General features: G+C 45.7%; 1 protein-coding gene across 2 annotated transcripts in view; it reads left to right on the forward strand.

The window, feature by feature from the left end:
- Nucleotides 1–20,732, forward strand: part of XKR6 (XK related 6) — a 191,933-nt gene extending 171,201 nt beyond the window's left edge. For both annotated transcript variants that reach the window (XM_075707960.1, XM_075707961.1), the window contains one exon: nucleotides 19,768–20,732. In XM_075707960.1, the coding sequence (XP_075564075.1) occupies nucleotides 19,768–20,732 (965 nt within the window). The remainder of the gene's footprint in view (nucleotides 1–19,767) is intronic.
- Nucleotides 20,733–22,424: the final 1,692 nt, after the last annotated feature.

Genomic DNA, 22,424 nt, shown 5'->3' on the forward strand with positions numbered 1-22,424 from the left:
AGAAGAGTTTGCCAATTCTGATGTCCTTTGCTGCAGTGATGTCCTGGAGCATGGGGCATCCACCCCAGTCAAGAGGCATATGCTCCTGTCCCAGCCCTGGGGTGAGCAGCTCTACCAGCCCATGCCCATGGGAATGCTGGCTGCCTCAGAGTCACCAGCTCAAGGGAGAATTGTCCTTTCCAAGGACTACCAGTGGGATCAGCTGATGAGCTGCTGGGTTATTCAGCTCCTGCTCAATCCACACCCCAGGGATGACACTCAGACTGTTCTTCCCAAAAGCAGCCTGTTCGTGGCATGCCATTTCTGGCAGACCTGAGGAGTTTCTCGGAGCTGGGATTGGAACTCGGCAGTTCTTCAGGGTTAAATTTTGCTGGCTGGACCAAGGTCACCACTATCTAGAGCATCAGTAAGTTGGACTGCTCTCCCCTTCCTCCATACTTGAAGCATGTCCGTCACAGTTGTTTATACAGGCCTCCCTTCTCCTATTTATGCAGCCTTTTTCTGAAACCTCTCATCACGAGGTCTCCAGGCCTCAAAAGTGCTGACATGATGAACATGCCTTTCTACAAGTCCTGCTAGAACTGCTCACATTTGCCAACACCCTTTTCCTGCTGCTTCCAACATTATTAACCCTACTAAAAATGTATAAATCATAACATAAGAGCTAGTCAGGGTGTTACGCAGATTGCTGGACTTGCTACAGAAAGCACTGGGTGAAGTTCGCTGGCCTCTGTTGTGCTGGATGTCAGACAACACGGCTGAATAATCCCTCTAGGCTTTCAAATCTGCGGCTCTTCCAGTTTTCCACTTGCAGGCATGGCTGCCTCATCCGCCAAACAAGCTGCATCATTTTCCAACTCCCCCTTCTTCAGCTATGCAGTTCCTCGGTTCCTCCACCACACTGAGCAAGCTGCGCTCTCTTCCAAGGCAGCGCACGTCCCCGCCTGCCTCCCCGAGCCCCGGAGGGCTCTTTGCCTGCCACGCTCCAGCAGCCGAGTTCTCAGGGTCCCCAGCGCACCTTCTCCCTGCCTCCCCCGCTGCCTGTGCCGGAGATGCAATCGTACATCTCGGGGCTGCGTGCTGGATACGGGCGGGCGCTGCTGATGGATACGAGTGGCAGAGTTTGCTCAGCGCTCCCGACTCAGGTGCAAGGTTTCCTAGAGCTCCTGCACGCCCCTTCAGCGCTTCTGTCTTCCTCCTCCCAGCCACTATGTAATTATGTAAAAGGAAATTAAGCGCTGAGAGGAGCCGTTATGAAAGGGAGCATCAAAGATTTCCCTTAAAGCAGGCAGAAACCAAAGGAAGATAGATACTGGTAGGAAGGCAGTGTGTTTAAAAATCAAATCAAATCTCTCCTGGCTCATCGTGTCTGTGTGAGCGTGGCTCGTCACAAGGTACAGGAAGAGGCCAGTTCTGCCTCTGAACAGGGACAGTATCAGCTGCATCACTGAGGGGTGCACGCTGGCGAAACGGCCCACAGCAGGGCTCATAAACCCAAGTACAGCCCATGCTAATATGTCCAGACTCCAGCTATTTCCATATGGTTCATGGAGTCTCTTATGGATTCATTTAGTGCTACAACAAGGTCAATTTACCATTTTATATGGCATACATCCCTCCTCCAAGCCTCAGCCCTCCCTGCTCTTAAGACTCCAATGCCAATCCCAGTGCAGAAAGCCAAGCCAGGCTCCAGTCCTCTCCAAATGGGCCAGCTAATGAATGTCTCCTTCTCCTATTTAAGGAGCTGTATAAAAAGAGTTACTGGAATGGCTATCAGCAAATTTTGCTTTTTCTCCTAGGTTCCGTGTTAGGATAGCCATTGAGGTAAGAAGAGTGAATAAACTAGAGGTCTTTACTCAAACCCAGAACATCTCCTGCAGAGATGTTTAGGAGCGTGGTGACAGAAAGGGCTGATCTTGCCTGCTGTGGTTGCTGTGAGTAGGGGAGCACTGTGAGGACTAGTAGAAGGGGATTCAATCATGGTAACGCTTAATTTCCTGGTTTCCATATCTGTTGGGTGGGCAGAAGAAAGAAAAGCCTCACCATGCTTTGCAAGAACCAGTTTACCCTGAGAGGTACCTGTTTGAAAGGGTTGGGTGGAACCTGTGTTTATTGCTCCATCAGTGCTCAAAGAACGGACCGGTTTCACCAATGGGCCCCTGCTCAGCCATGAGTTAACATCTCCTGCATGGTCTATCACCACCAGCAGCAGAAGTGCTGGAGCTGGAATTTGAGCTTCAGTAAAGCTTGGGGCAACCACCCCTGAGATTTCATGAAGGTCAGGATTTGTTCCTTCATCATATCCCCAGCACAAGACAGAGGAGATCTCAGCTTAGCTGCCATCACCCAATGACTCGGGAAGAGTAGAAAATAGCACGGAGAGAAAAGAAGAACTCAGCATACTCCATCGGGTGAGCAGACCTGATTTGGAAGGTGCACATTGAGAGCCTGAGCTGGAGTACTTTGTGCTGGGACAAATGGGTTGACATCAGGTCTTAAATATGCATGTGGAACAAGTTGGTGTTGGCATGCAGGCCCTTTGTAAGCCATTTATCTGCTACAACCACAGCTATGTGGTTCCAAAACCAAGTCAACGGAAGGTGAGGGAGGAAGGATGCCTCCAAAACATGGATCAGCCCATGTCCAAAGCAGCTGGGGAACCTAGACAGAACCTAGGTGATGTATTTAGACCTACCCTTAGGGTTTGGCAAAAGGAGGTGGTGGGACTCTGAAGAGGACGTAGCCCTGTCCCTCACTCACCGAGATTTAGGAGAGGATGGGATGAAATGGTGGCCATCTCTGTCAGATTCCTGGACAGCACTGGCCAGAGGAGTCCCCTGATTTAAATAACATGGTGTATTTGCATGGGGAAACGTAATATTAATGGCAACCAAAAAAGCCCAGCAACGCAGATCGTCATTTTGTAATCACTGCTAGCAGATAATCCACCTCACTTCTTGCAGAATAAACCATCCTTAACCCACTTCACCTTGCAGACGTGCCTGTTGCTCTGCACTGAATGGAAGGGAGCACATATAACCAGCTTACAGGAAACACCCAACTTCTAGGCAGTTAGAGAGGTGAGAGGGATTCCACTTTTTCAGCATAAATCTCCTCTTAAAGAGGTTTCCTTTTACTTAATTTTTTCATGTGGCTACTTTAAGACTTAATGAGATTTAGCCGAACCTCTAACGTCCATCCATTCATGTCATGAGTGCTTTACACAATGCTTTTGTGGAAATTTGCCTGCGTGAGGCTGCAGATTTCAACACAGGGTTTCCCCCCACAAAAAAGGACTGTATCCACCGCTGCTATGCCCATCTCCTCTGTAACCCTGCTGTTGATCTGAAAGAGATTTGCAGCGTAAGCCTTCATTATGCAAAGTCCTGTTGAAATCTCTGGGATTTTGCAAGGTGTCTGCACTCTCTGCAACCCGCAATAAGTAGTCTGAAGCTGCTCATATATTTAAGAAAAAGCAACATTAGCTTCAGCCTGTCTGGGGGGTCACTTTTTTAAGCAGTGATACACATTAGGCACTGAAAGGGATATTGGACATCTCAGCTACAGATATGTGTTGGCTGAAGGGTTCGCAAATGATGTAGCCAAATTTTGTTGTCTCTCCCAAAGCAAAGTCCTATCTGTTTCATCATGTCCTCACTCTTTCTGTACCATGTCTGGAGGCCATTTATGATCAGGGCTTGTCCTTTTTTGCAAGGGCACTCTAAGACGCTTTCCCCTGTCACTAACAGGCCTTTGTGGGGTATTGGAGGATGAGCAGCAGGGGTGGGTTAGCTGTTGTCCTCACTGCCCAGAGAAGGCGTTCCCCGTCAAGCTGAGTGGGTTCGGGATGAGCCAACCTCAAGTTAAACACTCCTGCACCTGAGTGAGAGGTTTTGTGTGTGGGTGGTAATGAGTTAAGTCTCATGTGGAGATAAATTTCTCAGTTAATTTTCCCCTGATGACAGGCTGATAGTTAACCAATAATACGCTGTGAATAATGGATATGCTGTGAACTACATGCTGTCTGAAATGTCCTGTTCAATATATTCATAGGGTAGGAAATATCCCAAGGCACCACAACTTGTTGAGGAATGGTTTGAGATCTAAAATCAAGGCCATATCTAAAGGACAACAAATGAGTGGATTACTTCTCACTCAGTCGTCTTCCCACTCAGGCCCCAAAGATCAAACTAAGCTTCTTAGCTGGGGCAACCAAGTTAGAAAGGGAGCCTTCAGCCTTTAGTTGCCCAAGGGTGTGATTTTCAAATCACATAACTGAACATAACTGAAGAGACTAAAACTCCCATGGCTCCACTGAAAGTGGAGAAGAGACTCATTGGATTTGAAAGTTCATCCTACAAGTAGCACTGCTAACCTTGAAGGAGCACTAGAAGTTAGTGAGTTAGTGCAGGATCCTTCATGCTGGCCTGGGCCGAGCAGGTTACGTCCATTGCAGAGCCCAGCAGAAATGCAGTTCTGGGGTTCAAGTGGACAGGCACCAGCAATGGGCATCCATCATCGCCACTGTTGCCCTGTTAGCATGGGCCTGACGTAGTTTTGGCTTAGGCCAGCTAACTCAGAGCCAAACAATCCCCAAGGACTGCTTGGGAGTAAACACAGATCAGGGAACATTCCTAGCAGGCAGTTAGACGTGGCCACTGTTGGATGGCAAGAGACAGAGTATGGATGTGGCCAGGGCTGGAGAACAATCCCTGCAAATGCTTGGTTCTTAGTAGAGATGCAGCCACAGGGGACTATGGATGGCAGATGCCATGCTGGATGGAAAACCTTGTGTAGAGGAAAGTGCTTGTTGTGGGGTGTTGCCACCTGTTTTCCACTGATGTCTTTCAATTTGGCTGTAACTAAATATATGCATTCCAACAGAGCTCAAACATGAATCCAAAGCCCCAAGTTCAAATGTCTGTGACCTCAGTACACAAAATTGTCCCCATTGTGCAGAGTCCCATAACCAGAGTTACCCATCATAAATAAGCCGTGGTTCACCCTTTCTACACCAGCATCAAATTCCACAGGGCTCAGTACAAAAAAGACTGACATATCATCTATACCCTCTGTTTGGGATGGGTGAGACACTGATGCAGGTCTAAGCAAAGTCTCTTTCCTCCAGAACAGAAATCCTCCTCCCTTTTCTGACCAGTGTATTTTTCCTTATATCCAGCAAGATAAATGCAATGTAAGCCTAAAAAAGTCTTTGCCTCATAGAGTCCTCTGTAACAGGAGATGGAGTGGGTGAAAGGTCTACCAGAGTCACACTCTGGGCTTTGGCTTGGGCTGTGAGACAGATCATAAGGAAAAAACATGCTAAAACTTTGCCTATGGGACTGAAGACATATTTTCTCTCCCTCTCTCTCATGCCATTTCTTGGGGAGTAAAAAAAATGGGAAACATCCATCACCCAGCCCTGGTTCCCTGTGACAGAGGAGGCATGAGCAGAAAAGCAGTTGCTCATTGCCATGTGGGCAAGGGACCCCACCAGTTGTGTGCTTGCTGAAGGGGCTTAGCAGGGAGGAACTGGGGTAATCTGTGTTGAAAGTTTGTCCTGATTCAACCACAGTTTCCCTTTAAATGTTCATCAGCAGACCAAGAAGGCGCCTCACAAAATGCACAGATAGCTCCAAACACATAAGCAGCTCACCTGGGAGGCCACTCATATGACTCAAGTGCTTTGCCAGACTGGGGCATATGGCTCTGTTCCTGCCTTCCCCTCCTTCTCACCAAAGCCGGATGACAGATAGCAATTTGGTGCCCTGCTTGAAATGAGTCGCTGGTCCCAGGCCAATTCCCAGCAGCATCAAAAAGCCATCTCCACAGTTGGCAGTGGGCACTTGCTCTGGCATGCTGAGAGCAGGCCAAGTGTGAGGCACACTGGCAGTGAGTGGCGTGGGGAAAGCTTGCCCTATCATCAGCCGTATTGTCCCAGCGCGGTGGAGAAGGACTGGGTCCAGAAGCTTTTGAAGTCAGTGACAGCTTTTTTTTTTTTTTTTTTTTCCAATGGGCTTTGGAGCAAGCCCAAAGAGAGACGTCATCCCTTAGCCCATGCCCACCTGCAGCTTCTCGGTCCACCACCTTGCCATAGCTCTCACTCTGTTATTTTGGAGTGCTGATAAAAACCCTTCTGTTCCATATCACGTGCCACCATCACACATATGACATGCCACAGCCAATAAAGATGAGTCACCATTCACGGGACAGCACTGGCAGGTAGCCAGTGCTGCCAATTTTAGGCTTTGTAAGACTGTGGTAATCACTGGGAGGGGGTTACATCATCAGAGCACTACACAAGCATTAGCTCATGCTGTTCCTAGGAGCTGCGGGCCAGCTGGGAAACTGAGGCACGGAGAGAGAGGTTTGAGTAGCCTAAGGTCTCGGGGAGGATCTCTATGCTTCAGGCTCCTGGGGAGCAAGTTCATGCCAAACAGATTCCAGGCAGGAAATTAAGGCTTTTTCAGGTAATTTTATGCCACAGACTTTCTTGGAGACATACCTCTCATGGCAGATTCGTGATTAGAGCATAGGAAAAGGTGGCTGCACACTGCTGTGCAATTGGCTAGTAAAATGCATGGAAATTCAACTCTTTTCGTCTTGCAGTTGCTCTAGTGTGTAGCTCTGGGGTTCATGTCAGGCATCCAGGAGAGCATGCTAATTCTGTGTAAACAGAGAGCACATAGGCACTGAGATGTGCAAAAAACCTGGGGAAGATGCAGGGGTGGTGCTAGGCAGGGACTTCTCTGTGTTTCTACACCTGATGTAGATGGAGCAGTTCAGGTTGATGCAACTGGCTCAAAATCACTGATTATTGAAGGAAAGAACTTTCTTGTTTCGGAAAATATCAGTTGGTTTAGATGATTAGCTTGGGGTGGCAGTCCTGTCTGGGAGTGCAGCAGATTTACTGAGTCAGTGGAAATCTGCTGAAATGACTTTTGTCCTAAGTGGCATTTGACCCACCTCATGCTCTCAGTGCCCTCAGTACATTCACGTCTTCACACGGACGCTTACTGATGGGGGATGTCCACCAGGCACGGCTGTGTCCCTGTTGCAGGAGCCCATATCTGAAATATCCTAAGGTGCAAACAGACGTTTGCAGTAGGGGAACGGATGCATGGTTTGATCTCAGCCTGTCCTTGGGGAAGGTGATGTGATGTTCATTAACCTGTTGAAGAGGCAATCTCAACTCCATCTTGTACATACATGAACTTCTGAGAAGGCAAAAAGACCCTGGAGAGACAAGCCAACCTGAGCATGACTTAACCGGTGGATGCTGGCATGTCATTGAGTGCTGGCCTGCTACACATCACTTAGACCTTTGCAGAGCATACAAAGCATGAGAAGTAGAGGAAGAAAGAGGTTCCTGCTGTTATCCTTGGAAATCAGTGTCCCTGGTGCCTTCAGCTACCCCACTACGAGCCAGCACCAGCTGCACCACATCCGTTTTTGTCACTTTGTCACTCCCCCTCACAGAAATGCTCTGCCAGCCTCACTCTAATGATGCCAGCCCTGTGTACTCTCCAGAAGCATTGAAATGCTCCTTCTTTTCAGGAGGCCAGTCCCCTCACCTGCAATTATGCTGAGACAATTCCACCAATGGGCCCCTGCACAAGGTTAGCAAAGAGTGCACTGCTGACACATCTCCTCTAAACACACTGAATGAAGACCTCTTACCTTGGCCAGTGAGTGTGAACCAAGTTGGGTTTCCTCCCTCTTCCCCATCAGGTCAAAAGCATTTCCAGGACTGGGATGAAGTTATTTCTCTAAATGACCTGCAAACTTTCTGTGTCCAGGCTAAACCATTAACCAGAGGTGGTTTGCAGGATCCATGTTTGGTATTGTCACAGACTGTTTGAAACATTGTCTTGATGTTGCCTCGTCTCCAAGGAACTGGCTGTGAGAGCTGTGTTTATAGCAGAAAGTTCCTTCACTAAGCCCTGGCAGAAGATGTTGCTTCCCCGGTCTGGTGACAAGTCTGTTGGGTTTCATCTATGCTAATAAACTGAAACACATCAGAACATGGGCACAGCCACCAGAGCTCGGTCACCCACGTGGTTCAGTTATCAGCACAGTCCTTGGCACATTTTCAGCCCACGGCAGCTAGCGCCAACCCAAACAATTCCCAGACTTGGCTCAGGTGTTAGCATGGGCCAAGAACAATTCCCAATAAGCAGTCTGGATTGGGTCACCCTGTTTTGGAGGCTGAGACAGAATAATTACATGGATGTAGCAGTCAACAGAATTAGATTTTGCTCAGTTACTGTTCTCTAGGCACAGGGTCCCAGGTTCAAAAGCTGCCCCAGACCTGTGCTAGGGAAAGGAGATTCTCATGGTTACTTTCAGAAGCAGACAGCAGAACTCCTAGGGCTTTCCTTTCCAGTGCTGACATGCTCCCCTATTTTTCAGAGTATTTTAGTCTCACTTGCAAGATTACAACATCCTTTCAACTTGTGCTAGGCAGATTTAAATTATTCTCAATGGCTGTGGTTCTCATCTGAATTAAAAAAGAATGCCAGGATAAAGATACTGTAACAAATATCAAATGTATGGTGTTAAAATGCAAGTATATTTTATTTGTTCGCAGAGTTGTGTTGTTTTGTGCCAGCTGTCCCTACTGAGAACATAGAAATGGGTGGGGAAAGATTTTTTCCCTATGTCAAGCCATGTGTTGTTTTCCTTAGCAAAGGTTTTTTCCCCATTTCAGTGCTTTCCAGTAGTATCATAAGGTGTGTTTCTTTTCTAAAGGTTCCTAGTGGTAGAGTTCAAATATCATTAGGTCTGAAAAAACTCAGTATAGGAGGCTTGTTCTGATCTTTGCAGAGTGTAAACTGGGAGGGACTCTGCTGGAGTCTGTGAAGAGATTCGGTATACTCAGGAATCTGAGCAAAGAATTGGTCGCTAAAATTTGTGTCTAAAATGTCCTTCACAAAGAACCAGCTGTTGAATGTGCAATATGATTTTTCCCTCCAAGAGTAACTCCTCTTGGGTTTTGCCATCTTATTCTTCCCAGTTAAATTAATCATGTTTGGGTTTTTTTTTTTTCTCCTGTTATTCTGGGAAAGACTGTTTTAAATAGCAGAGGGAAAAAACCTAGATCTCAGCAATCAATGGCCACACAACACTGCATCTCTAACCAAGAGGCTACACAGTCATACTTGGATGTCTTTAGTCTCTAGAGATGCATGGTAGATCCATGCTAATGGTGGTGCTTAGCTCTCCATATTAACTATAAAGGTAGCTTAGGTTGACTTTTTTACCATCTCAGGTGCCTGGTAAGATTTGGATGCCTCTGGGCCATGCTGAATGCCATGTAGATACAAGGCTCTGCTCAGGCTACTCTGATTTCTGAACCGAGGTCAGAGGCAAATGAGCACAGGAGGAACCAGAAAGTACACCAAGAAAAAGCAATGGAAGTCTATAGAGATGACTTGTACACTTGTCTGCTGGCCATTTTCCTTTCAGGTTGAACCAGGTTTCTGTGATAGACTCTACTGCCCTGTAACACTGCCTACAAAGAGGGATTTTGTTCTGCATACATAGATTTAAATCCTGTCCTTGCTGGAGGTGTTGTCAGGACATCCTGATGGAGCATTTCAAGTGAAATCTCTTGGGGTCTCTCGAGGAGCTTCAAATCCTCTTGTCTATGGCTATTCACTGTTGGGGATTCAGGTGGGGTTCTTTTTCAGTGTGCTTCTGAAACAGCGGTTAAAGGCATTCAGCTTAACAGGAATTTAACTAAAGTCTTTCTAAGTACAGCGATGACTGTGCAGAGGGTATCTCACCCTGAATAGAGTGGCAATTCATACAGCTTTTGACAAAAATAGAAGTATATAAGAGTTATCATGCTCTATTTCCAAACAACCTAAACTGTGTCCAGGAAATCCTGGCTGCTGCTCTCCCAGCACATTTCCACTGTAGAATTAGCCCAGGTGATTTGTACGTGGATAAATTCAGGCCAGGCTCAGACCAGACTGTCTCTCATTCCTGTATGTGTGGCATTAGAAGACGGAGATGCACACAGTTGTTGGCTCTGAGCATCTCTATGAACCTCAATGCAGCCGTGCCCACATGAGATTCAGCACGCCCTTTGGAGGAGGTACTGGGGAAGGATGCACCAGGGCATGGTATGAAGATCCTGGAGAGATATTGGCATTTGTGTAACATAGCCTGAGTCCTCACTGCTGGGGGTGTGGGTTACCAGGCTACCTGGACCCCGATTTAAGTGATAACAGCTATTCTAGTTGGAAACACCATCAAATGTAGCCCCACACTGACATCAAAGACACCATCAGTAAGATTAATGATATTTCTGGTTTATTAACCAAAAAACACAAAAGGAAACAACTGTCCTATATGAACACCCTCAAAATAGCATCCACTGAAGTGGGACTATCTGCTTTTGGTGAGAGGGGGACAGTGAATTCTTTTCTTTACATTTTCTTAACATTTAGGGGAAGTTTCAAAATGGAAGAGCCATTTCAAAATAAATAGCTTCATGTCATAAATAATGTCATAGTAATTAATGTCACATCAAAAGGGACTCCAAAGGCAAAATTAGTCTTCTTGTGTGTCCCCCCTCTCCTCTACTCCATGATTGCCTCCTGCTTCTTTAGGACTAAAACTGCTCACCAAACTCACCCCAGGTTCCTGAGTGGTCTTAGACACCTGCCACACATTGGTCCCCTTGGGAAGTGTGACTTTGAAGTTAATTTCACTTAACTCCACCATTAGACTCCCATCAGAGACTCTGATGGCTGGACCTTCAGCAGAGGGCGTTTCTCCATAAGGCAGGGTTTGCCCATTCAGCTATAGTGATAGAATCACGCTGGCATTTTCCTCAGACATAGCTTTGAGAGCATAGCTGAGACCAGATTCCTAGAAGGATTAACCTATATTGCCAAGGTAACATTTTGCTGGCATAAAGCTGTCTACACGCCTGTATTACAGCTTACCTAAGCTCTAGCTGCCATGCCTGGGCTCCCCAGAGCTGTCTGGACACAGCAGCCACCTGGGTTAATTTACTCTGCCAAAAAGCCCAGCCTGGAAAATCTGATAATATGAGGGGCTCCATCTCTAGGAGTTGAACAGGTCTTCCACAATATTTTTAAAGTGATGAAGGGGATTATATGACCATGTTTGTGATCAGCAGAGGACTGTGCACAGATTATGTCTATACCTGTAGTGCAAACAGTGCTGCAGTGCAAGCACTGGCACTCAAGTGATGCTGTTAACATGGTCTCTGGTACAGTTTTGGCCAGCTAGCCCTCTCCCAAAGCTTTCTCAGGCATGAGAAAATTAGTTCACATAGTCCAGGAACCATTCCCAAAAGGCAGATTGGATACAACTACTGAGAGAGTGTGGACATAGCAGGCTCTGCCAGCTGGGCTCAGGGTCAACGAATAGTCCTGGCTCTGTTTCTCATTTGCTAGTTTAGATGTCACCACAGTGACCAAAGTTCTCTCAAGGCCTGGGTTCCCATGTGCCCTTCTCCTCTCTACTGTTTTTTTATGAGTGATAATCTGGTGGCGAGCCACTATACAAGATCAAAGATCTCTGTTAGCTAAGTGAGATGAGGCTTGTTTGAAGATCTGTGCATATATAAGGACTGAGATTTCAGCTAAGTGCTGCCAGAAATGTTTCAGCTGTGGAGTGGATGTCAGCAGCTTTTTTTCCTATCTAAATAGGTAAAAACTGAGATACCTGCAGTCAGCATCCTAGGAAAGGGACAAGGCTGTAATGGAAAGCAAATAGTGGACTTACATGCCTATGAGGACTGTGTACATACATACACACCTGTTGAGAGCAGCCTTCTTCTCATTGAGGTAACAGGGGGATATTGTCTTTGAGGATGGTGATAACTCTGGCTGTTCAGGGAAATGCAACTTGAATATGTCCTCTGACTGATCATGGCAGCCTTCCCTCATCAGGAGGGTGTTGGGGGGTTGTTTTGCCTGCTTGGCCTTCAGTGGTATAAAATAATTGTGGTGCGTCACTTGAATTTGCCCACGTTATGTGGGTCTGTCAACTTCTGCTCTGCAGAAGCCGATGCTAGCTATTCTTCTCATCTTGGAGCCAGGAACAGGTTTCCCCAATCCTCCTTTTTGCTCTCCTCACCTTGCTGGGACTCACAGCTCTCCTCTGAGCTCTTGTGGGAAGTTGGTGGATGCCAAACCACTGCTACCTAGGGTACTTTTCATCTCACCGGCTTCTCCTTGTTTGGTCATTCCAGTTTGATCATCCACACTCCAGGTAGAGTCAATGGAGAGACAGAGAGGCATTTCCAGAGGGCAACTCATCCCATGTCTCAGACAGCTCTCCTTGGGTGAGATAAACACTGAGGCACATGATGCAAGGAAGATCTTCATTAAGAGTGTTTTAAAATGGGGGGAAGCTTTGCCAATCCTTATGTGGTGGGTGATAGCCAACATTTTCAACAGGAGATTTGACACTTTCCTGAGGGTATTCAAGGACAATCCAAAACAGAGGGCAGATTATCCCATTTCTGCTTGGCCTGGGGTGCTTGTGCCTCCTGCAGAAGGATCAGTCGCTGGCTTGCATCCAGGAGAAGATACAAGACTAGATGGCCCCAGGGCCTGAGCCAGTTTGGCAGCTCTGGAGTTCACAGAGGAGATGAATAGGAGGAGACATGACAGAAGCAGCCGAGATAATGAGAGCACAGATCAGATGAATGTGGCCGGTCACCTCTTCTAGCAGTAGAGAAAAAGGGGCATTCAGGAGAACTGAAAGGCAGCAGGATGAAAGGGGAGAAAAGCAGGTCCTTTTGAAACACAACCCATAGTGAACCTGTGGACCTCAGTTCCTCAAGGCAGTGCTAAGGCAAAGACTGGGAGGGAACTAAAAAGAGATCCAACATTTCAGGGGTCAGTGAGGCCATCTTAATTTAGCAAAAAGAAAAGGTTTTAGGAAGCATTCACATTTCAGGACATGAGCCAGCCTTTAACAGGCAAGGGGTGGGAGGGCAAGTCTCCATGTGAGCAAGCTGTTTTGAAGTTGTCTTGCTATGGACTTTCTCACTCTCACAGTAAAAGGTTTGGGAACATGGATGTTCCTCTGGTCTTGTGTGGAAGAGCCCTCCTTGTGCTAGCTTGGACATGGGCTATCCTGTATAGAAACTCAATGCAAACCTCATGTCAGGAAGTCTCAGTGGGATTCAGTGGTAGAAGACCCTCTTCTTGTTGTCCAGACCTACTTGGAGATTGGTCCCTGAATTGAGTTACCTTTGTTTCCTGCCTTTCCCAAACAGTCACCAGCAGTTTTCTATTTCTTATGGACTGGTGATGCTGTGTCCTGTGGGAGTCAGGTCCTGGGGAGAACAGGACTGTGATGCTCCTTGGAGGAAGGTCTCAGAAGAGCTTCCTAGCAAGGGAGCAGATGCTGAGGATTTGAAACTCGCCCCTTGCTCAATGAAACCAAAACATTTTCATGAGAAAAGAGCAAAGGACAAGACATGAGTGTGACATCTCTTCCCAGTGTAAGGCTCTGGTTTTTCATCCCTGGTCACTCCAGCTCTGAGTAGAGTACAGAGGTGTCACATAGATGTGAGGAGGCCATTCCTGGGTCAGACTTACAAGTGATGTTCACCATAGGTGGAACAGTGCTCATCTGCCATAATGGACTGGTGGCACGCTGGAGAAACTGGTTAAGGAAGTGTCCTGAAATCCTGTGAGGAAAATGAATGGCAAAATAGTCTATGCAGCCCTTTATTAGTTAAATACTGGTAATGATCCATAGTTTTCCATGTTCAAAGTGAAAAACAAAGAAGGAAAATGAAGGAAAGAAGACAAAAGTCATTCCCTCCTCTGAAAGGATAGAAAAAAAGAAAGATCAGGTATCAAACTCCAGCAGGAACACATGAAAATCAAACCTGTGGTCTGATTCTGACCTCTTTTACTCTGGTGCAAATAAATAAAAACAGATTAAAAAGTAAGGGGGAGCAATCTTTGGGCAATGTTGTTTACAAAGGCAGAATCTGGCTCGATCTCTTTTGTATATAAATGCATTTTCACTCTGTGTGCATCAAAATGAAAGCCTGTTCCTAGATTCACACTGAGCTTCAGGGAGGAACATGCCACCCAAAGGGGAAAATGTGATAACAGGGTTCACAGCACAGAGGCCTGAGCAGCCAGCGAGTGATGGGGAGGAACCGAGACGTGGCACTTGGCATTAAGCAAGCGCTGCATTCGCACAGGGGTTGATGGAAGGTTTCATGTCACGCTGAATATTTGCTGTCCAGCTCACCCAGGAAAAATGTTGGTATATTCCCATTTTGTTTTAGTAAAGTCTTCAGGAGAATTAATGTGAAAAAAGAAATAGAACAGCACATTTAGGCATCGTTTTCAGGTTTAAAGGGACAGGCACCAGAGTAAATACTTACGGAATATGCTACAGTAAGTGCATTCAAATTACTTACAGCCAATAACCCGCAGCTGGATTCGTGATTAAAACTGTACATACCCCTAGTGAAAAACCTCTCTCCTCAGCTGAACAACACTGCAAGTAAGGGAAAAATGGATATACTGTTCACTTTAAATATTCTTTTTTTGTGTGTGTGCATGATTTCCTACAGCTTTTATTAGACTAGTTGTAAAACCATGTGTAATTGCATAGCATGAATAAGCCAGATAGACTGGGATGGCTTTCCATGTGCTGTTTTTATTCCTGCACATACATGGGCTTTAAAAACAGCAATGGCAATTTAAGGGGAGTCATTGTTTTGAGTCTGTCTTGTGGATGTGGATTTTTCAAAGGCCCTCATCATATTTCTGAGATGGCTTTTTCTTTTTCTGGGCCATCAGTAAGGATTAGAGGATGAAAACTGAAACAGGCTGAATTTCAGCCTGCCCCTGCGAGTTGCAGCAAGGCTCCAGGACCTTCCCTTGAACTCAGAGTGGCTCACGCTCCTCCTCCGGTATCAGATTGCTACCTGCATTATACTCCAGCCCACTCCTGTTTTCATGATCCCAAGCAATGGCTCTTGTTTCCCCATCTCAGAGACTCTATTCCTTGGTTCAACACTCGTCTCAGAAAGTTTGGCCTTTTATATAGATGCCTTATTTCCCACTGCTTTCTCATTTCTCTTCACCATTTACTGTCACTTAGGCTCCGTGCCACGTGTGTTTACCACTGAGGACTGTTCATTAGGTCCCCCTGAGAAAGGCAGAATTGCTAAGGCAAGAAGTCAGCATCAAAGCAGTTCAAGATGATGGGCAAGTTCAGCTCTAGATTCAGACACCTAAACAAAGGTGTCTTCAGTGGACATGTCTCCATGTGATGGGGGTGTCCAAGCTTCCTTTGTGTTCAGTGGAGATGTAGGCAATACAGCCACAGGGTCTAAACAACAACCTTCATACAGCTCTGGCTCCACTAGCTGTAATGACCCTGGAAACAATTTGGTTGACTTTTGCCTAGTGTCATTTGAGACACCCTCAGTACCCTGCCTCACTCCAGCTCCCAGCTCAAAAATGTTCTTGTCTTCTGTGTGCAAGTTTGTCACATCTGCCAGCTCCACATGGAGGTCTGAAATATCCTAGAGCATCTCAAAGGTTGCTGGATTCCCATCTGTGATTGTTGCACTAAGCCTTAATTCTCCTTTGAGTAAACTAAGAGACATCACTCACCCATGGACACCCTGAGGTGAGTCTCTACAATAGTAGCTGAATCTGGTCTGGAACGCAAGGTCTAAAGAGATCTATTCCCTGCTTTGGCATGGATTTTATATGAAACCTTGGATAAATCCTTCAAATCTTAGTGCTTCTTCTGTCAAATGGGGACATTAGAAAGTTCTACCTCACCGTACTGAATGTAGGTTAGGAGATGTCTCACCGTAAGGGCTTCAGGGCACATCACTAAAGGGATCTGGAGAACTAATTCTTGTGATGTGTCATTCAAGACATATGGGCTTGACTCCTCAGTGGTGCTGACTACGGCCTGTGAGTCACTCATTGTTCTAGCAGGTGATAGGAGGAGTTCAAGGGCTGTTGTACAGCCCGGTGCAGAGAGTTGGAAGATAACCCCAGTCTGTGCCAGTCTGGTTACGGGCGGGTGGGATACAGATCCCACAAATGCAGCCACAGGGCTTCCAGCCCCATGGTAGCTGATGTCCTCCTGGCTTGAGAATGGCCACAGAGATGTGGCAGCGCATGGTGGGTATTTTCCACTCCCAAGACTAAGCACAGAGTGGGAGGAGTGGGAGTGGGGTTTTTGAAGTGACTTCAGTTTTAAATCAACCCCAACCCTTTGATAAACAAACCTTGGAAGGGAATTGAAACCCACTCGTGCTAGATGAAGGTGCGTCAGTCACCATGTGCAAAAGTCATAATCAAAATTAAAAAATACTTCCCATATGATCCAACTTGCCAGGACTTTTTGTTCTAGTTGTAATTGGAGAAATCTCTCTAGTTGCTTAGAAATAAGGCCTGGAGAAGTAGGAAAGAAAGGAACGGTTTATCCTGTAGTCTGTGAGAATTGCACATTGTATGAAGATGTCACAGGCTGGAAGTAACAGGGAAAGATGGGAATGAGAAACTCATGGTCAAGCTCAGTTGGTTAGAGCATGGTGCTAATAATGCCAAGTTCACAGGTTCAATCCCTGCTTACTGTAGGGGGGTTGGGCTCGATGATCTCTCAAGGTTCCTTCCAACCCAAAGCATTCTATGATTCTAAGTAAGAAGACAAAAGCCAAGGCTTGGTGTACTTTGTCATTTAGGTCTGTATGAAATAGCTAGGGAATAACTTCTGTGGCAACACAGTAAGAAGTACTGGAGAAGTCTTTATATCACTCCATAGTGTCTGTTGACATCCACCTACTGATCGCACCCCCCTTACACCCAGGTCCAGATCCTGCTCATCACTAGGATGCCAAAATTTGCATTTGGCACAGAGTCATGAAGTTTTAAACAACGGCAGAAATATGTCAAAATGTCTAGAGATACTTCATTCCCCCTCAGATCTTAGGGCAAATGAGGAGGCAACAAATTGTTTTGTAGGGTAGGATTCATCCCGCCTGACTGCTGCCGTTCGCAAGTCCCCGCACTCCCCTCTAAAGGGATGGAGACAGACACTTTGGGAGCATGAGTCAACCCCCTTTGTCCCACACATGGATCTTAGGACAAGGTGAATCACTTTATGGGGGTGTCTGACTCTCTCTGTTGACTGGAGGAGACGTTCAGATGACTATCAGCAGGCATGGTACCGTGCAATATGAGTGACTCAACACACATTGTCTCAGCCAGCTCTGTGCAATTTACAGCAAAGATTGTGATTACTGTAGGTTTCTGCACTGAGAACACTACGGTGGGAAAAGCCTTTATGTGTATACTGGGTTTTTGTTTCTGGTGTATTTTCTTCCTCTCTCTATTCTAGAATAAACGAACCCAAGAGAAACATTTTTAAGCCAGTGTGACACATCTGTCTCTTGTGGGTTGGCGCTGCTTGAGTTTCAGTATACAGGTACATTTAATGCCGTACAAGTTTCTAGTACAACAGCACTAAAATAAGACAATACATGACTTCTTTTTTTCAGCTAATCATGGAAAGTTTTTAAACTGAATCGCTAGAAGACACTGCAACAAGCAGTACTTATACACATAGCAGCACTTACCTTAAGAATTGTGTGGCATTGCTTAGCCTTCCAAAACTGTTAATTATGTCTACCAAAAAGTAACACATCTGATAGGTTAAAAATAAATCTAATCTACATCTGTTTGGGGCTGAATCTATTCACTTTAATTTTCCATCCATTAGACTCCTCGAGTCCAATATGCAAGTGTTTCTTATTGAGGACTTAGAAGTTGGGGAAAATTGTGGTTTTCTTAAAAATGGTGGCCTAAGGCTTTCCTCATCGATAAGGCCACTGATCTTACTGGTTTGTGATTTGCTATTTTTTAAAATTCAGTCTGAAATGCTAATGCACTTGTGAGCCCAAAAACAAGGTATTCAAAGAGAGACCTGAGAGCTGGCAGAAAGGTGTAGTTTTGGTGGACCTGCAGGCTGGGAGAATTTCAGTGAGGAGCAGAGATGGAGGTCTGCCACCCTTCCTGGCCACCTTCTCCAGCACATCTCCTCCAGGCACAGCTAGGCTGGAGAGGGGAAAATCTAACCCCACTGCACTGGGGGGTGGGCTCCTCAAAAAGAAGATCAAGTCTCTATCATGAGGTCTGAAAAGCCAGTGGATCTTCCTTCCATTCCCATGCGAGCCAGGCCCTTGTGGGAGGAGGTTTTCAGACATTTTGGCTTTTTAACCCTGAGCAGCTGCAGCAAGTAGTAAAGGCAAAATAGAGCTGGACCTGTTTTCCAGTCTATTACACACCAGAGATGGAGGGGAATTTGTTATTGTTTGTTTCGCTTGAAACTGTTAGCATTTTTTCCTTCAGATTTTGTAGGTGATGCTCCCAGAGGAACCTTTGGCAAAGGCCCAATCAAAGTATAGCTAGCAAATTATTTAGCTTCCCAAACATGGATCTTAGTCCATCATCTGTTCCCTCACCTGCAGAGCAGTTGTCCAGTGAGCAGCAGTGGGAGCAAAGGAATGAGAAGCCGGTGGCCTTTTGTTTTCCCAAGGATCTATCAATTAATTTTTATTATGATGCTTTGCTCAATGAGTTGTTCAATTTACCCTTGCAATAATCAATGGTATTGTATTTTGAAAAGCTCCTGAAGTGTGACGGGCCACTGTTTTATTCATTGGAGCAAATAAATAGTTTAAGTGTTGGTTGTGATGGGGAATAAGATCAGGCCCCTTTGGAATATCATGGGGTGCCTGCCCCATGCCAGGGCACAGGGGGATGAGTTGGGAACCGAGGGTGACCCCAGCACAGGCAATGCCCTCACTGATGGGAGCAGTGCCATGGCATCTGAGTGCACTGGGCAGAGTAATGCTGGTAATGGCTCCCTCAACAGTCACAGGCAAGGCAAGGGGATGGACCAGATCTTCAGGCTCTTCAGGGCTCCCACCAGGAGCAGAGAATGAGACAGGGCTGGAGACATGACTGCAACTTGGACCTGTGGTCCATCCAGGAGACAGAGCTGGAGATAAGCTGTCTCCAATATAGGTCTTCAGTCCATCCTGGACACAGGGCAGGGGAGTTGCTGGAGGGATCAGATTCTTTGTTTTGGGACCATTTGGAGGGTATTGAGGAGTCCTGACATTCCCTGTATTTGTATATTCATCTCCATGGGACCACAGGGTGACAAAAAAACTGACCACCTGCCTATTTTTCCCAAAGGTGAGATTCCTGATGAAGGCAGAATCAAGTACAAGCCAATGTGAATGTTGCTTGTATGAAATTAGAATAAAAAAGATCCATACAGTTACAAGGAATACAGATGTCCTGCTTTTGCAGTGGTGCACTGCAAGACCCGCTTCTACTAAAAAGTAACCTTCATACTTGGGCTGCAGCGTTTAAATGGGATCTGGATTTCGAATTATCAAACGTGGATCTAATCAGGATGAGGGCAGAGGCTGTTGCCTGTAAGAAGAGCAGAGCTGGAGTGGGGTGGCAGAGCCAACAGCTCAGGAATATAAGCATAATGTGCTGTGTCAAAGAACTCCTGAATACAGTATAATTTCCAATTCCCACACTGATATTTCTGTATTTCTCTCCTCTAGACTATAAGGACAACCTGACGTGAGTTGAACCTTTGGGCTACTGAGCCTGCCCCAGATGCAATAATTTAGTGAGCAGATGATGTTTTCAACCAAACCTCCTGTCTAACTCAGTGGATCTGTGTGTCTTCCGGCAGGTGTGTCCTCTGTGGCCTCCCTGATGTCCCTGGCTTGGGTGCTAGCCTCCTATCACAAGCTTCTTCGGGACTCTAGGGACGACAAGAAGAGTATGAGCTACAGAGGGGCCCTCATCCATGTCTTCTGGCGCCTCTTCACCATCTCATCCCGAGTTCTTTCTTTTGCTCTCTTTGCTTCCATCTTCCAGCTCTACTTTGGGATCTTTGTAGTGGTCCATTGGTGTGCCATGGCTTTCTGGATCATCCATGGTGGGACAGATTTCTGCATGTCTAAGTGGGAGGAGATCCTCTTCAACATGGTGGTAGGGATTGTGTACATTTTCTGCTGGTTTAATGTCAAGGAAGGGCGGACTCGATACAGAATGTTTGCGTATTACACGGTAGTCCTGACGGAGAACGCTGCCTTGACGCTCCTTTGGTATTTTTACAGAGATCCTGACACTACTGACTCATATGCCGTGCCAGCACTGTGTTGTGTCTTTCTTAGCTTTGCTGCTGGGATAGCTTTGATGCTGTTATATTATGGTGTGCTGCATCCCATGGGGCCAAGAGCTAAGATCTTTGCCAGCTCCTGTTGCGCCGAGCTGCTCTGGGGCATTCCTTTGCCCCCCGATGTTGAGCCCATGGCACCCCAAACCCCTGGGTACCGGGGGGCCCAGGCTACGCCCACCAGAGCGGTCACGGAGCAACAGGAGGAACTCACAGCTGACACTTGCTTGCCCGTTTTCCAGGTGAGAGCAATGGTACCATCTACTCCATCTGGGCGACCCTACCCCCCCGAGGGGCCTCTCATTAAGATTGACATCCCAAGAAAAAGATATCCTGCATGGGATGCTCATTTTGTAGACAGGAGGTTAAGAAGAACTATCAACATCCTCCAGTATGTCACCCCCACAGCTGTAGGTATTAGGTATAGAGATGGACCTCTCTTATATGAGTTGCTACAATATGAATCTTCACTTTAAAAGCTCCTTAAAGCAAAAGTAAAAGAGGGGACCTTATTTTTGTTTACGGTAAACACAGATCATGAAACAAACACAAACCTTCAGATAAGCTTTCTTTCTGGTTGCTGTATGTATAAAAAAAAAAAAGATATTCTCTATGTTTTGTAAGTAAAAACAAAAAGAAAAACTTTTCTTTTGTTTTTTACACACAAGAAACAGTATTACAACTTCCACACCTAGGATTCACAGGTGGAGAAGGAGGCATCTCCACATCAGTTTTATACCGTACACCAAGTGTAGAACATTATTTATGGGATTGGTGCTGATTGAAAAATAAAAAAACAAACAAACAAACCTACAACTGCCTTATGCCCTTAGGTGCTGAGTTTCATTAAGTACTGTCACCTTTCTCATGCAAAACTCTTTGACGATTATATGCCAGGAAAAACACAACCAACTGAAATACAAACCTTAAAATTAAAAAAAAAAAAAAAGAAAAGAAAAAAAGGAAAAAATTAACAACAACAACAAAAAGAGAGAAATGTATGAAAAAAAATCTTGTTGCTCTTATTGGATTTAGCAGAAAAAAACCCAAATGTCTAAAGATAAGAAAGCAAAGCCAAGACAACCCCAATGGAGTTTGATTTTTCCAACAGTTGAAAGACAAAATCAGGTCTGTAACTCAATTTGGCAATGCATTTATAACACCATTTGGCCAAGCCCGCGAGCCTTGACCGAGTCGTGTTATAAATGCGATCCCACCATGTAACCGTTTTCCTCGTGTAAACGGGCCACGCGTAATGGTCGGTTTGCACCAGATTAATATGGTAATACAGTATCTGATCTTGTTTCGAACAATTGCACACGCTAAAGCGCCACTGATTTCAGTGGAGCAAATAACAACCGTCTGAACCCAGAATAAGGCCTGCCACCTTGATTTCTGGAAAATAAGAAATCTGCAGACATTGAAATTATATACCAAAAACATTATACTAAAGTACATTTACACATATCTAATAACTATTTCAGTAATAATAAAACTCAGCATAGTAGCAAAAAGCGAGTCAATTTAAAGGCACAATACTTGATCAGTGACTGGCAAAATAATTTGACCTACTGTATCATTTTAAGGCTGTGAAAGGCATACATGTATTATTTGTAATCTCGTGTAAGACCTGTCATGTCTCATTCAGTACGAGCCTTAAAGTGATTGTAAAGCATCCTTCGTTCCATTCTGGGGTTTTTGGGTTTTGATTTTTGTTTTGTTTTGTTTTTAAGGAAAACAAAACATGAAAATCGGGATTAAAAAAAAAAAACAAACAACAACAAAACAAACAACAAACTTCTTCAAATGGTAATAACCTGTAAACTGACTCACGTCTTGAGATGATTTGGTGCTTTGTATTTTTGTTGATGTTGTTGTTGTGATTTAGCTGAGAATTCTTCAACTTGGTACATGTGGGGAACTGCTGATAAAAACTGTCTCGTGTCACCCTCTCCTGTAAGTACATGGCGAGAAACAACACCAGAGGAAGTTCAAGAGCGTAGCGAGAGCATCGTGGTTTAGCTTAGCCTTCTCACCGCAAGGAGATGCTGCCACCTCCGATGATGGCAAAGCCTAGACGGTCACCTGCCGAGGGTTGTGTGGTTGTCTTGACATTTCCAAATAACCCGCTCGGTGTCTGAACATTCACATCTCTCGAATTCTGTTTC

This window comes from Pelecanus crispus, chromosome 3 (assembly GCF_030463565.1).
Source record: "Pelecanus crispus isolate bPelCri1 chromosome 3, bPelCri1.pri, whole genome shotgun sequence".
NCBI lineage: Eukaryota > Metazoa > Chordata > Aves > Pelecaniformes > Pelecanidae > Pelecanus > Pelecanus crispus.